The sequence below is a fragment of the Vombatus ursinus genome, unplaced genomic scaffold (assembly GCF_900497805.2).
Source record: "Vombatus ursinus unplaced genomic scaffold, bare-nosed wombat genome assembly UNPS02014784.1, whole genome shotgun sequence".
Classification (NCBI taxonomy): Eukaryota; Metazoa; Chordata; class Mammalia; order Diprotodontia; family Vombatidae; genus Vombatus; species Vombatus ursinus.
In genome coordinates, this window is record NW_020954562.1 from 31,742,272 (window position 1) to 31,759,258 (window position 16,987).

At 34.8% G+C, this 16,987-nt stretch overlaps 1 protein-coding gene across 5 annotated transcripts in view; it reads left to right on the forward strand.

The window, feature by feature from the left end:
- SPOCK3 (SPARC (osteonectin), cwcv and kazal like domains proteoglycan 3) overlaps positions 1-16,987 on the forward strand; it is a 706,138-nt gene that overhangs the window by 618,800 nt on the left and 70,351 nt on the right. For 4 of the 5 annotated variants that reach the window (XM_027866933.1, XM_027866928.1, XM_027866929.1 and 1 more), the window contains one exon: positions 7,374-7,493. The exons of the other annotated variant lie outside the window; for it this stretch is intronic. In XM_027866933.1, the coding sequence (XP_027722734.1) occupies positions 7,374-7,493 (120 nt within the window). The remainder of the gene's footprint in view (positions 1-7,373; positions 7,494-16,987) is intronic. 5 annotated transcript variants of the gene reach the window in all.

Sequence of the window (16,987 nt, forward strand, 5' to 3'; positions counted from 1 at the left end):
AAAATTATATGTATGTAGAGAGATAGATAGATAGATAGAGGGCACAAGGTGAGTTGAGGATGAAGGGGTCATATCTCTGAGAATAAAATTTAGGGGTGAGAGAGGATTATATGAGGAGAAAGAGAAAGGGAGAGGCAAAATGGGGTAAATTTCCTCACCAAAAAAAAAAAAAAACCAGAAAGGAAAAAGCTCTTATAGTGGAGGGGAAATGAATGAATTTTAGTCTCATAGGATTTGGCTTAAGGAGGGAATAACATACACATTCATTTGGGTATGGAAATCTGTCTTACTCTATAGGAAAATAGGGTGGGAAGGGGACAAGAGAGTAGGAAGATGATAGAGAGGAGGGCCGATTGGGAAAGGAGGTAATCAGAAGCAAATTCTTCTGAGGAAGGATAGGGTCAAAAGAAAGAACAGAATAAATGGGGGGGCAGGATATGATAAATGGAAATAAAGTTAATTTTTCACAGCATGTCTACTATAGAAGTGTTTTGCATAACTGCACATGTATAACCTATATTGAGTAGCTTGTCTTTTCAATGAGGGTGGGTGGGGAGGGAGGAAGGGAGAAAATTTGGAACTGAAAGTTTTAAAAACACATGTTTTAAAAAAATGTTTTCACATGCAACTGGGAAATAAGAAATACAGGAAATGGGGTACAGAAATCTATCCTGCCCTACAGGAAAATAGAAGGGGAAGGGGATAAGAGAAGAGGGGGAGAGATAGAAGGGAAAGCAGACTAGGGGAAGGGGTATTCAGAATGCATGTCATCTTGGGGTGGGCAGAGAGGTAAAATGGGGTGAAAATTCAGAAGTGAAAACCATATGGAAGTAAATGTTGGGAACTAAAAATAAATAAACTTATTAATGAAAAAAGAAAAAAAATAATAAAATACATAAACTTTTGGTTAATTTAATTTTAAAGAAGAAAAAATAACAAATTATCAGTATCAAAAATGAAAAGAGTGAATCCATCATCAATGAGGAGGAAATTCAAATAATAATTAGGAACTATTTTGCCCAATTCTATGCCAATAAATTTGCCAATCTTAGTTAAATAGATAAATATTTATAAAAATATAAATTGTGCAGGTTAACAGAAGATGAAGTAAAATACTTAAATAACCCCATCTCAGAAAAAGAAATTGAACAAGTATTCCACGAACTCCCTAGGGAAAAAATACCCAAGGTCAGATGGATTTACAAGTGAATTATATGAAATATTTAGAGAACAATTAATTCCAATACTATATAGACTCTTTGGGAAAACAGGTAAAGAGGGACTCCTACTAAATTATTGTCATGATATAAATATGTTGCTAATACATAAACTAGGAAGATTCAAACAGAGAAAGAAAATATAGACCAATTTCCATAATGAATATAGATTCAAAAATTTTAAATAAAACATTAGCAAAAAGATTACGGCAACTTATCACAAGAATAATACGCTATGACCAGGTAGAATTAATACCCGGAATTCAGGGAGGGTTCAATATTACAGAAACTATCAGCTTAATTGATGAGATCAGCAACAAAACTAACAGAAACCACATGATTATCACAATAGATGGAGAAAAAGTTTTTGTTTTTTTTTAATTAATTTATTTTGATTTATCAACAATCACTTCCATACACTTTTGAGTTTAAAAGTTTTCTCCCTCTCCCTCCCCACTATGCTTCCCAAGATGGCACACAATCTGATATAGGGTATACATATACATTTCTATTAATAATATTTTCACATTAGTGATGTTGTAAGTAAGAATTAGAACCAATAGGAGGAACCATCAGAAAGAGGAAACAAAACTGAATAGAAGAAAAAAAAAGATAGTAAATAATATGCTTCAATCTGCATTCAAACTCCATAATTCTTTCTTTTGATGTGGATAGCATTTGCCATCATGAAGCCCTTGGAGGTGTCTTAGATACTTATATTGCTGGGAAGGGTTAAGTTTATCAATATTAATCATAACACAATGCAGCTGTTACTGTGTACAACATTTTCCTGGTTTGGCTCACTTTACTCACCATCAGACAATACAAGTTTTTACAGGTTTTTCTGAAGTCAGCCTGTTCATCATTTCTTATAGCACAATAGTGTTCCAATACATTCATATACCACAACTTGTTCAGCCATTCCCCAATTGACAGGCATCCTCTCACTTTCCAATTCTTTGCCACCACAAAAAGAACTGCTATAAATATTTTTGTACATATGGGTCCTTATCCCATTTATATGATCTCTTTGGTATATATCCTTAGAAGTGCTATTGCTGGGTCAAAGGGAATGAACATTTTTATAGCCCTTTGGGCACGGTTCCAAATTACTCTCCAAAATTGTTGGATCATTTCACAACACCACCAACAACGCATTAGTGTTCTAATTTTCCCACATCTTCTCCAACATTCATCAGTTTCTTGTTTTTGTCATCTTGGCCATTCTGATAGGTGTGACGTGGTACTTCAGAGTTGTTTTGATTTGCATATCTCTAATCAATAGTGATTTAGTGCATTTTCCATATGACTATAGATGTCTTTAATTTCTTCATCTGAAAACTTCCTGTTCACACCCTTTGACCATTTATCAATTGGGGAATGACTTGTATTCTTATAAATCTGACTTAATTCTCTATATATTTTAGAAATGTGGCCCTTATCAGAAAGACTGGTTGTAAAAATTCTTTTCTACTTTTCCACTTTCCTTCTAATCTTGGTTGCATTAGCTTTCTTTGTACAAAAAACTTTTCAATTTAATATAATCAAAGTTATCCATTTTGTTCTTTGTAATGTTCTCTATGTCCTGTTTGGTCATGAATAATTCTGTTCTCCATAAATCAGATAGGTAAACTATTTCTTACTCTCCCAGTTCGCTTACAGGATCAGCCTTTATATCTTGATCATGATCCCATTTTGACTTTATTTTCATATATGGTGGGAGATTTTGATATATGCCTAGTTTCTCCCATAGTCTTTTCCAATTATCCCAGCAGTTTTTGTCAAACAGTGGGTTCTTATCCCCAAAGCTGGGGTCTTTGGGTTTATCAAATAATAGATTACTATAGTCATTGACTACTGTGTCTTGCATACTTAATCTTTTCCACTGATCCACCACTCTATTTCTTAGCCAGTACCAAGCAACTTTGATGATTGCTGCTTTATAATGCAATTTAATATCTGGGAAGGCTAGGCCAACTTCCCCTTTCTTTCTTTTCATTAGTTTCCTTGATATTCTGGACCTTTTGTTATTCCAAATGAATCTTGTTATTAGTTTTTCTAACTATAAAATATTTTGGTAGTTTGATTGGTATGGCACTGAATAAGTAAATTAACTTAGGTAGAATTGTAATTTTTATTATATTAGCTTGGCCTACACGTGAGTAACTGATATTTTTTCCAGTTATTTTGATCTGACTTTATTTGTGTGAAAAGTGTTTTGTACTTGTGTTCATATAGTTCCTGGGGGTTTTTTGGGGAGGTACACTTCTAAATATTTTATAATGTGTACAGTTAGGTTAAATGGAGTTTCTCTTTCCATCACTTGCTGTTGGGCTTTGTTGTTAATATGTAGAGATGCCAATGATTTATGTGGATTCATTTTATAGCCTGCAACTTTGCTAAAGTTGTTTATTATTTTGAGTAACTTTTTACTTCATTCTCTAGGATTCTCTATGTATAGCATCATGTCATCTACAAAGAATGATAACTTTGTTTCTTCTTTGCCTATTTTAATACTTTCCATTTTTTTTCTTATCTCATTGATAAAGCTTATGTTTCCAATATGATATTGAACAACAGCGATGATAATGGACATCCTTGTTTTACCCCCTGTCTTATTGGAAATGCTTCTAGCTTGTCCCCATCACATATGATGCTTGCTGAAGGTTTTAGGTAGATATTGTTTATTATTTTAGGAATACTCCATTTATTTCTATGCTCTCTAGTGTTTTTAATAGGAAAGTTTGTTATATTTTGTCAAAAGCTTTTCTGAATCTATTGAGATGATCATGCAGTTTCTTTTAGTTTTGTTGTTGATATGATCAATTTTGCTGATAGTTTTCCTAAAATTGAACCAGTCCTGCATTCCTGATATAAATCCTACCTCACCATATTGTATTATTCTTGTGATAACTTGCTGTAATCTATTTGCTATTATTTTATTTAAAATTTTTGTATCTATATTCATTAGGGACATTGGTCTGTAATTTTCTTTCTCTGTTTTGACTCTTCCTGGTTTAGGTATCAGCACCATATTTGTATCATAAAAAGAATTTTTTTAGACTACTTCACCTTTTTTTCCCAAACATATGTGTATATATATATATATATGATATAATATAAAAAATAAATATATAAATATAAATATAAATAAAATATTATATTATATTATTGGGCTACCTGAAAGCCATGATCAAAAAAAGAGTCTAGACATCATGTTTCAAGAGACTTTCTAGGAAAACTGCTTTGATATTCTAGAACCAGAGGGCCAAATAGCAATGGAAAGAATCCACCAATCACATCCTGAAAGAGATCCCCAAAGGAAAAGTTCTGGGAACATTATAGGCAAATTCTAGAGTTCCCAGATCAAGAAGAAAATATTGCAAGCAGCCAGAAAGAAACAATTCAAATATTATGGAAATACAATCAGGATAACACAAGATTTAGCAGTTTCTACATTAAGGGATAAGAGGTCTTGGGGTATGATAATCTGGAGATCAAAGGAGATAGGATTACAACCAAGAATAACCTATCCAGAAAAACTGAGTATAAAACATCAGGGGAAAAAATGGTCATTTAGTGAAATCAAGGACTTTCAAGCATTCTTGATGAAAATACCTAAGCTGAATAGAAAATTTGGCTTTCAAATATAAGACTCAAGGGAAGTATGAAGAGGTCAACAGGAAAGAGAAATCATCAGGGATTTATTAAGGTTGAATTGTTTGCATTCCTTAATGGAAAGATGACATTTGTAACTCATGAGACCTTTGTCAGTATTAGGGTAATTGGAGGAAAAAAATTATGTGTATGTTTTATATGCATTATATATTATATATCTATATCTATATCTATATCTATCTTATTCCCATTGGATTTGGTTTAAGGAGGGAATTATATAGACACTCAATTGGGTATGGAAATCTATCTTACCCTACAGGAAAATAAGTGGGAAGGAGGTAAGAGAGCAAGGGGATGACAGAGAAGATGGCAGATTGGGGAAGGGGGAAATCAGAAGCAAACACTTCTAAGGAGGGATAGGGTCAAAAGAGGGAATATAATAAAGGGTGGGGGGGCAGGATAGAATGAAGGGAAATATAGTTACTTTTTTACAACATGAAAAAAAATCTTTAGATTCCTGCAAGTCTCACCTTATGTGTCAGCTCTTACAAGATGCCTTTTTATTCACTCTGGTTCACACTCATTCATACTTTCCCCTTTTTAAAGTTGGCTTGTATTTATTTATCTCTGTAATATATAGCTATATCTCCCTCCTGGAGATTTTGATGTGAAGGGACAAATATTTGTTTTGATTTTTTGTATTCAGCATCTAAAACAGTTCACCCACTTGTCAATGGGGTTTTTCAGTTGAGATAGAAAAGGAACTAAAATAACTTGCACTGTGATTTGAAGGGACTTCTCTATTCTTTAAACACATAAAGTGAACGTATCTGTCTTGCTTAGTATGTATAAATTATCTCATTTTATTTCAGTGTGTTCAAGAAATACATCTACTCAGTGTGTTTAAATTTGTTAAAGTTATAAGCATAGCTAATATAGTGCTTATGTTGGAACTGATTTGATGGTGGAGACGCAAGCAAAATGGCAGTTTGCAATCAGAATGTTTTAAATCACCTTCATTTGGGATGTTGATCATTCCTCTTACCTAAGTAATTGAAATAATTAAGTAGTCAAGGAAAAGATATTAAAAGTATATATTTATTCCTTGTAATGTGTAACCTTAGAGACAAAAAAGAAATAAAGGCTTTTGATAAATTTACTGATTTACAAAGTAATTACAAAATATCTCTTACAATGGCATGATCTACCTTATACACAGATGTATAAAACTGAAACATTAGGTTTAAAGGGGAGTTGATCAAGGAGACTAATCAATTTGTTGAATTCACCCCAATTAATTTAATCAGATTGTGGGCCTTTATAGTTTCATAGCTATTGCTAAGTGAAATCTCTCCATAAAATGTGGGTATACCCACTAATGCCTAGTTAACATGACAAAAGGTAGTGATTCAGAGTGACAGACACATTAGGAGAGTTTCCCATCATTATGGTATACAGATGTGGGACCAACTCAGTCTTTTTTGACCTTTCTCACACTTGATGATTTCGTCTTTGCTTTTTTCTGGAATGTGGGGAATATGGGAATGGGACTTGTATCAGAAGCATAAGGCAGAAGTAGATATATGCCAACACTTGAACCCAAGAAAAGAGGAAGGGTGGTACATGTTTGAGGAAAGTGTGTATGTTGAGCAAGTAGCATTACTGCAACAAATCAAGATAGAAACTGTATTAGCATTTGCTTCTATCATTGGACCTGTGATTCCAATAGATTTTCAGAACATTTGATTTTGGCAACCTATTACTTAGCATGTCATGTTCTTGAATGCATACAATCATAGTGCTTTTCTCCAAAACCCTCTAAGTTTCTTTTTTATTCATAGAATCTTTGAAAGAATATGTCAACTTAAAAATTAACAACCAATTAACAACAATTAGTCTCTATATATATTTTTTCTTTTTATACCTGATAATAATATTTTATTGAATTTTTTTCTTCATTAATTCCTTTCTGTAGCCAAAAAAATGGTCTTTTTTGTTGAAAAGAAAATATACTAACCAGGACTTATATAAACAATTTATGCATAAAATGTCTGTCATGGAAAAACAGAATCTGAAAGATACCTCTATGGAGTAGTATGAATAACACTTCATTCTTCTTTCCCCAAATGAATTCTATCCCTTGGTCCTGAGGAATCTGATGATCTCTAATTTTAATAGAGGGATAGTTAGAGATATGTCACATGTAATTAATTTTGTTAAAACTTTTTTTCCCAGGTGTACCTTTGATTAGGTTGCTTTGGTTTGGCTTTTTAGTCTTAATAATGCTATTTATAATCTATTAATGTCATTTATATTCAGAAAGTTTCATTTGTATTATAAGCAAAATTGTATTAAATTCATGCTTTCTCATGATATATATTATGGAACATCAGAAGTACAAATTAATTTGATCTGAACATTTAGACTCATCCCTAGGTTTTATTTTCTTTAAATTTATGAGATTCTTTTAGAGAGAAGCATTCTCATTGTGCTAAATAATCATCCAAGGTTCCTGTTTGTGTCTTGTTGCTTTCATAGAGTGTGATGATTTGGAGTTCAGAGAGGTGGCAAACAGACTGCGTGACTGGTTCAAGGCACTTCATGAAAGTGGAAACCAGAACAAGAAAACTAAAGCATTACAAAGGCCTGAAAGAAGTAGTAAGAATTCCCATTTGCTAAGTGCCATTGTCTTTGATATGACTATATATTTCTGTTCATAAATACTTCTTATAACTTCAATGAGTCACTCTCATGAAAACATGCTTTTTCAGAGTGACTTCTTGATTTAAATGCTTTTCCAGATTTTCAATTTGACCATAATGCTCAACTACATCCATAATATTTACAGAAAAACATTTAACTCGCTAAGATGACAAAATGAATGTCATTCGCAAATCACTATTTAGTACCCATATTGCTTGAGGATACAAAGTGAAATCAAAGAATTTCTTGAAAAGATAGTGATTTAATAGATGTGAGTACAAAGTACTTTTTTCTTTTTATGAAGGGAAAAAAGCACAAAAGAAGAAGCAGGAATTGGGGTATAAATTTTGTTTTCCCCTAGAGAATGCAATTTAGAAACTAATGTGTTTAATTTTCAAAACTTTATTAAAGAAAACTATACAGGTATGTATCTCCTTGAGTGCAGGAACAAGTATATATCTAATTTTTCTTAATATATCCCTATAATACTTCATTTCAAATAATAGAAACTGAGAAAAATGTGTTCACTGTATTAAACACACTTAATTGAATGAGTATCAGTGTAGGAATTATGTAAAAAGACATGCTGAAATCTTGTTTCAGACACTTACTATTTGAATGAGTATGTCACAACTTTGAGTTCCAAATTTTTTCCCCATCCTTCCCCTCCCCCAAACCCAAGATGGCATGCATTCTAAATATCCCTTGCTCCAATCTATCACCCCCACTCCTTCTCTTATCCCCTTCTATTTTCCTATAGGGCAAGATAGATTTCTGTACCTCATATCTTATTTCCCAGTTGTATGTAAAAAACAATTTTTAAAACTCATTTTTAAAACTTTGAGTTCAAAATGCTCTCCCTTCATGCCTTGCCACCCACCCTCATTGAGAAAGCAAGCAATTTTATATAGGTTAAACTTTTGTAATCAGACAAAACACTTCCATAATATTCATGTTGTGAAAGAATAACTGTATTTAACTCCATCCCATCAACCTCCCATTTATTCTATTCTCTCCTTTGACTCTGTCCCTCCTCAAAAGTGTTTGATTACCCCTTTGACCAATCATTTTCCCTTCTATCATCCCCTGCCCCCACTCCTATGCCTTTGTCCTGTTTATTCCTGTATGGTAAGATAGATTTCCATACCCAATTGAGTGTGTATATTATTCCCATCTTAAGACAAATCCCGTGAGAGCAACATCACTCATTCCCTCTTACCTCCCATTCTTCCCCTCTGCTGTAAAAGAAAAGAGAGCTTGTGGTCACTCAAAGACCAGAGCACAGGTCAAAAAAGAGTGAATACCTCTTCCCTTATTATATCACCTTGGAAGAACCAAAAACTTACAGGTCCCTAGACGTATCTCTGAAAACAACTGCACAAAACCCCTGAAGCTTGGAACAGTACATTCTCCACACTGAAAGCAGACCCCCACCTTAACAAAGAGTTTAAAACTGGAGAAATTGGGTGGGATCATGAGCAAACTGAGCAAAAAAAGTCAGACCATAGAGTTTTTCTTTGGTAACAAAGAAGATCAAAACATACAAACAGAAGACAACAAAGTCAAAGCTCCTACATCCAAAACCTCCAAGAAAAATATGAATCAGTTCCAGGCCATGGAAAAGCTCAAAAAGGACTTTGAGAAGGAAGTAAGAGAAGTAGAGGAAAAACTGGGAAGAGAAATGAGAGTGATGCAAGAAAATCATGAAAAATAAGTCAATAGCTTGCTAAATGAGACACAAAAAAATACTGAAGAAAATAACACCTTAAAAAATAGTCGAACCTAAATGGCAAAAGATGTCCAAAAATCCAATGAGGAGAAGAATGCCTTCAAAAGTAGAATTGTTCAAATAGAAAAGGAAGTCCAAAAGCTTACTGAAGAAAATACTTCCTTAGATATTAGAGTGGAGCAATTGGAAGCTAGTGACTTTGTGAGAAATCAAAACATTGTAAAACAAAACCGAAAGAATGAAAAAATAGAAGACAATATGAAATATCTCATTGCGGAAAAAAAAAAAAAAAGACAACGGACCTGGAAAATAGATCCAGGAGAGATAATTGAAAAGTTATTGGACTATCTGAAAGCTATGATCAAAAAAAGATCCCAGACATTACCTTTCAAGAAATTATCAAGGAAAACTACCCTGATATTCTAGAACCAGAGGGCAAAATAGAAATGGAAAGATTCCACCAATCACCTCCCACAAGAGATCCCTAAAGGAAAACTCCTAGGAATATTATAGCCTAATTCCTGAGTTCCCAGGTCACAGAGAAAATAGTATGAATAACCAGAAAGAAACAATTCAAGTATTATGGAAACACAATCAGGATAACACTGGTTTTAGCAGCTTCTACACTAAAGGAGCACAGGGCTTAGAATATAATATTCTGGAGATCAAAGGAGATAGGATTACAAACAAGAAATCATTTACCCAGCCAAACTGAGTATAATCCTTCAGGGGGGAAAATGTACATTCAGTGAAATAGAGAACTTTCAAGCATTTTTGATGAGAAGACCAGAGGTAAATAGAAAATTCAACTTTCAAATACAAGACTCAAGAGAAGCATGAAGGGGTAAACAGGAAAGAGAAATCTTAAGGGACTTGTTAAAGTTGAACTATTCACATTTCTACATTGAAAGATGATATTTGTAACTCATGAGACCTTTGCCAATATTAGAGTACTTGGAGGGAAAAATTATATGTATATATAGACTGATAGATAGAAGGCACAGGGTGAGTTGAAGATGAATGGGCAATATCTGGAGAATAAAATTAAGAGGTGAGAGAGGATTATACTGGGAGAAGGAGAAAGGGAGAGGTAGAATGGGGTAATCCATCTCACAAAATGACAGAAAAGAAAAAGTTCTTACAGTACAGGGGAAACAGGGGAAGGTGAGAGGGAATGAGTGAATCTTATTCCCATAGGGTTTGGTTTAAGGATGGAATAACATACACACTTAATTGTGTATGGAAAGCTATCTTACCCTACAGGAAAATAGGGGGAAGGGGTTAATAGAGTGGGATATGATAGAGAGGAGGGTAGAATGGGGGAGGGGGTAATCAGAAGCAAACACTTCTGAGGAGGGACAGGTTCAAAAGAGAGAATAGAATAAATGGGGAGTGGGATATGATGAAGGGGAATATAGTTAGTTTTCCACAGCATGACTACTATGGAAGTGTTTTGCATAACTACACAAGTGTAATCTGTATCAAGTTGCTTACCTTCTTAATGAGGGCAGATGGGGATGGAGGAAGGGAGAAAATTCAAGACCCAAAGTTTTAAAAACAAATGTTAAAACATTGTTTTCACATGCAACTGGGAAATAAGATATACAGGCAATGGGGTATAGAAATCTACCCTGGCCTACAGGAAAATAGAAGAGGAAGGGGATAAGAGAAGGAGGAAAGAAAAAAAATAAAAAGATGCAAAGGTAAAAGAGAAACTCAATTCCAAATAAATGCAAAATTTATAAAAGAAAAAAAGAAAAAAGAAAAATAAAAGAAAAAAAGTGAATGGGCTACCTCAGGAGTTGATGGTTACCTCCAAACAGGAGATAGAGAACATTACAAAATGTAAAATGCATAATTTTGATTACATTAAATTGAAAAGTTTTTGCAGAAAGCCAATGCAACCAGGATTAGAAGGAAAGTAGAAAATTGGGAAAGAATTTTTACAACCAGTCTCTCTGATAATGGCTTAATTTCTAAAATATATAGAGAATTAAGTCAAATTTGTAAGAATACAAGTTATTCCTCAATTGATAAATGGTCAAAGGATATGAACAGGAGGTTCTCAGATGAAGAAATTAAAGTCAGCTATAGTCATATGAAAAATGCTCTAAATCACTATTGATTAGAGAAATGCAAATCAAAGTAACTCTGAGGTACCACATCACACCTCTCAGATTGGCCAACATGACAAATCAGGAAAATGATAAATGTTGGAGAAGATGTGAGAAATTTGGAACACTAATGCATTGTTGGTGGAGTTGTGAAATGATCCAACCATTTTGGACAGCAATGTAGAGCTATGCCCAAAGGGCTATAAAAATATCCATTCCCTTTGACCCAGCAATAGCACTTCTAGGTCTGTATCCCAAAGAGATCATACAAATGTGAGAAGGACCCACATGTACAAAAATATTTATAGCAACTCTTTTTGTGGTGGCAAAAAATTGGAAATTGAGGGGATGCCCATCAAATGGGGAATGGCTGAACAAGTTATGGTATATGAATGTGTTGGAATGCTATTGTGCTATAAGAAATGATGAACAGGCTGACTTCACAAAAACCCAGAAACACTTGTATGGTCTGATGCTGAGTGAAGTGAGCAGAATCAGGAGAACATTGTACGCAGTAACAGCCATGTTGTGCAATGACTAATACTGATAGATTTAACCCTTCTTAGCAATACAAGTATCTAAGACATCTCCAAAGACCTCGTGATAGAAAATGCTATCCACAAAGAAGAAAGAACTACAGAGTTTAAATGTAGATTGAACTATACTATTTGATTTTTTTTCTTCCGTTGTGTTTTGTTTCCTCTTTCTTGTGGTTTCTCCTATTGGTTCTGATTCTTACTTACAACATCAGTAATGTGAAAATATATTTAATGAGAATGTATATGCATGGCCTATATCAGACTGCATGTCATCTTGGTGAGGGAGGTGAGGAGAAAGTGGGAGAAAATTTTAAATCTCATAAGCTTATGGAAGTGATTGTTGATAAATCAAAATAAATTAATTAAAATTTTTAAAAAAATTGTAGTAGTCACAAGAATGAAATGTGTCAAACACATTGTATGACAGTCAGGATACAAAAAAAAAGATTTTAAGAGGATAGAATTTCAACATTCTCTATTTACATTCTATTTGTACATTTTAGTTACATTCTATGTTTAGCACAAAAAGAACAGAGGCAGAAGTTATGTAGAAAAGTTCTGGGTATTTGCTAGAGACCTACAAGCTCAATATGTGCTAATGTGTGACAAAGAGGCCACAAAACCTAAGGCAGTACTTGGCTACTTTATGAGGAAGAAAGTGAGAATCTGACTACATTCTACTTGTGGCCAGTTGCATCTAAAATATTGTGTTTGTCTTTGCATTCTACATTTTGGAAGTAGATTAAAAAGCTAGAATATAGTTTTAAATTTTTAATTAGGATGGAATGAGTACTGAAAAACTTGTCCTTTGAGAATGAAGGAATGACAAGAAAACCATCTTCAAATTTTAGCAATTGGAAGCATGTGGAAGAGGGATGCAATTTTTTCTACTTGGGTCAGAGCTAGGAGAAATTGATTAGATGTGTAGAGATTCCATTTAAGTCTTAATACAAGGAAAAGACTAGCTAACACAAAGAGGTATCCAAAAGTACAATGGATTGCCTTGGGAAGAACTGGGATCTCTCCCTTGAGGACTTCAAGCAGTATTTGAACATTCTATTTTTTCATATCCCTATCTAAAGATGGCATACTTTTTTCAGGTAGTGATTGAACTAAATCATCTTTGAAATCCCTTTCCCCCTGAGATTTTATTTGTCTGTTGAACATGTATGACATTTGAGAAAAGTTTTAGCAGACTCAAACATTCAGCAGAAAGAACTGCTGTATTAGATTAGTATAGATGTCCTCAAAGGTTGGATCCATTTCACTCAATAATGAACTGATTAACTGCTTACCTAATTAAATACTTCTCATGTGAAAAACACTGTTCTACCTTAGTCATTACAAAAGTAAATAAGGGTTACTATTCAGGTAAAGAAGCTTATCTATCCAGTAGAAATGACAGGACAGATATAAAATAATAGTAATGTCAGACTGCATTAGTGCCATAAGAATCATATGAAGGACTGAGTATGGGTGAGTTCAGAGGACGGAAAATTTACATCGGGAAAGGCTTCATAAAGAAGTGATTGGTCCTTAAAGGATCAGAAGCATTTTCATGACTGTAGACATGGGAAGGAAGATGTTCTTATTTGATGAAGCAGTATGAACAAAGTCATACACTTGGAAAATATTTGGGGAACATATTTGGGGAACATATTTGTGTAGATTGGAATGTGCTCAGAGTACAACTCATTTTCCATCCTCTGTTTTCTAGTCTTAAGCTTTTTTTCATCCTGACTGTCCTTTCTTGGATGTGCTTGAATTTGCTTATCTCTGCAAAATATGATACCCAGAATGCACCACAGTGACCTACAGGATATTTGACCAGGCTATATTATATGATCTATCATGTCTATTATTCTGGAAAATGTCTGTTAAAATAATTTGATGTAATAGTAACATGGTTGCCTTCTCATGGTGTTGATTGTTTTTAATTTAAATCTTTAAATTTATCTCCTGTTAAATTTACTCATTATATTGAGCTCACTATTCTAGCTTGTTGAGATCTTTGGATTCTGACATTTTCATACATTGTGTTAATTTTCACTTCCTTTAGGCCATTTGCAAATTTGATTGACATTTCATTTCTGCTTTTATATATTTGATTTAAAAAAAAATCACTGAAAGCAGTGACTTGCTTGAGCTCTCCCCTAAACGCCTCCAGATACCTGTAAAAATGGCTCTAAACAAATTCTAAAGCATCAGAACCCACAAAAAGGCAGAGTGAAACAAATTTCCAGCCCAAAACAACCTGAATGGTTGACTTGAAAGGTATATCATGCCAGGCAGGGAGAGGAGCCCAGTGTGGCATGGGCATGCAGGCTGCAGCACCCTGGAGCAGGCCTCAGAGGACTGAATCACAGGCAGCTGTGGTGGTTTCCAGACTTCTCAACCCTTGAAAGCCAAAGACAACTTAGAAGGTCAGTGGGAAAAGTCTGTGACTGTGGGGAGAGGTAGAAGCTAGATCTCAGTTGCCCCCCGGGTCAGTGGCTGCCTCCTGAGCTTCCAGCCCACGGACTGAGGGTACTTGATCAGAGGGGGATTGCAAGGATCTCTTTGCCAGTGCTGAGGCAGGAACTTCTTACTCTGCCCATGCTTGGGTCTGGGTCACAGTTCTGAGGGGGGGTACTGGGGCAAGGACGAGTGTTGGCATGGTGGAGTTTACTGTGGTGGTAGATAGGAAACACCTCACCCCTTATCATACCACCTTGGAAGAACTGAAAATTTACAGGTCCCTAGAATTATTTCTGAAAACAGCTGTATAAACCCCCAAAGCATGGGACAGTACATTCTCCACATTGGAAGCAGATTCTTACCTTAACAAAGAGTTTAAAACTCAATAATTGGCCAGGATCATGAATAAGCAGTGCAAAAAGAATCAGACTATATTATCTTACTTTGGTGACAAAGAAGATCAAAACATACATCCAGAAGAAGACAACAAAGTCAAAGCTCCTACATCCATAGCCTCCAAGAAAAATATGAACCAGTCCCAGGCCTTGGAAGATCTCAAAAAGGATTTTGAGAAGCAAGTAAGAGAAGTATAGGGAAAACAGAGAGTGATGCAAGAAAATCACGAAAAACAAGTCAATAACTTGCTAAAGGAGACCCAAAAAAATACTGAAGAAAATAACGCCTTAAAAAATAGACTAACCCAAATGGCAAAAGAGGTCCAAAAAGCCAATGAGGAGAAGAATGCCCTAAAAAGCAAAATTGGCCAAATGGAAAAGGAAGTCCAAAAAATTACTGAAGAAAATACTTCCTTAAAAATTAGAAGAGAGTAATTGGAACCTAGTGACTTTATGAGAAATCAAAACACTGTAGAACAAATTCAAAAGAATGAAAAATTAGAAAACAATGTGAAATATCTCATTGGGAAAACAATTGACCTGGAAAATAGATCCAGGAGAGAGAATTTAAAAATTATTGGACTATCTGAAAGCCATGATCAAAAAAAGAGCCTAGACATGATCTTTCCAGAAGTTGTCAAAGAAAACTGCCCTGATATTTTAGAACCAGAGGGCAAAATAGAAATTGAAAGAATCCACCAATCTCCTCATGAAAGAGATCCCCAAAGGAAAACTCCTAGCGATATTGTAGCCAAATTCCAGAGCTCCCAGGTCAAGGAGAAAATATTGCAAGCAGCCAGAAAGAAACAATTCAAGTATTGTGGAAACACAATCAGGATAAGACAAGATTTAGCTGCCTCTACATTAAGGGACTGCAGGGCATGGAATATAATATTCCGGAGGGCAAAGGAGATGGGACTAAAACTAAGAATCACCTATCCAGCAAAACAGACTATAATCCTTCATGGGAAAAAATGGTGATTCAGTGAAATAGAGGACTTTCGAGCATTCTTGATGAAAAGACCAGAGCTGAATAGAAAATTTGACTTTCAAATACAAGAGTCAAGTGGATCATGAAGAGGTAAACAAGAAAGAGAAATCATAAGAGACTTATTAAGGTTGAACTGTTTACATTCCTGTATGGAAAGATGATATTTGTAACTCATGAGACCTTTGTCAGTATTAGAGTAGTTGGAGGGAAAAAGTTATATGTATGTAGAGAGATAGATAGATAGATAGATAGATAGACAGATAGATAGAGGGCACAGGGTGAGTTGATGATGAAGGGCTCATATCTGGAGAATAAAATTAAGGGGTCAGAGGATTATACTAGGAGAAGGAGAAAGGGAGAGGTAGAATGGGGTAATCCATCTCACAAAATGACAGAAAAGAAAAGGTTCTTACAGTACAGGGGAAACAGGGGGAGGTGAGAGGGAATGAGTGAATCTTATTCTCATAGGATTTGACTTAAGGAGGGAATAACATACACACTCAATTGGGTATGGAAATCTGTCTCAACCTATAGCAAAATGGGGGAAAGGGGACAAGAGAGCAGGGGGATATTAGAGAGGAGAGAAGATTGGGAAAGGGGATAATCAAAAACAAATACTTCTGAGAAGGGACAGGGTAAAAAGAAAGAATAGAATAAATGGGGGGGCAGGATAGGATTAAGGGAAATAGAGTTAGTTTTTCACAGCATGTCTACTATGGAAGTGTTTTGCATAACTTCACATGTATAACCTACATTGACTTGTTTGCCTGTTCAATGAGGTGGGTGGGGAGGGAGCAAGGGAGAAAATTTGGAACCCAAAGTTTTAAAAACACATTTAAAAAAAATGTTTTCACATGCAACTGGGAAATAAGAAATACAGGAAAAGGGGTACAGAAATCTATCCTGCTCTACAGAAAAAATAGAAGTGGAAATGGATAAGAGAAGGGGGGAGAGATAGAAGGGAAAGCAGACTAGGGGAAAGGGTATTCAAATGCATGCCATCTTGGGTGGAGGGAGGGGTGAGATGGGGTGAAAATTTGGAACTCAAAATCTTGTGGAAGTAAATGTTGAAAACTAAAAATAAATAAATTTATTTTAAAAAAAGCAATAGCATAGAGCCAAGAATTTATGTTTAAGGCAAGCATCCTGGCAAAGGACCATCAATAAATGATAGTCTTTGGAGTTAGCCATTTGACTTATTTCACCACTCTAGCCTACATAACT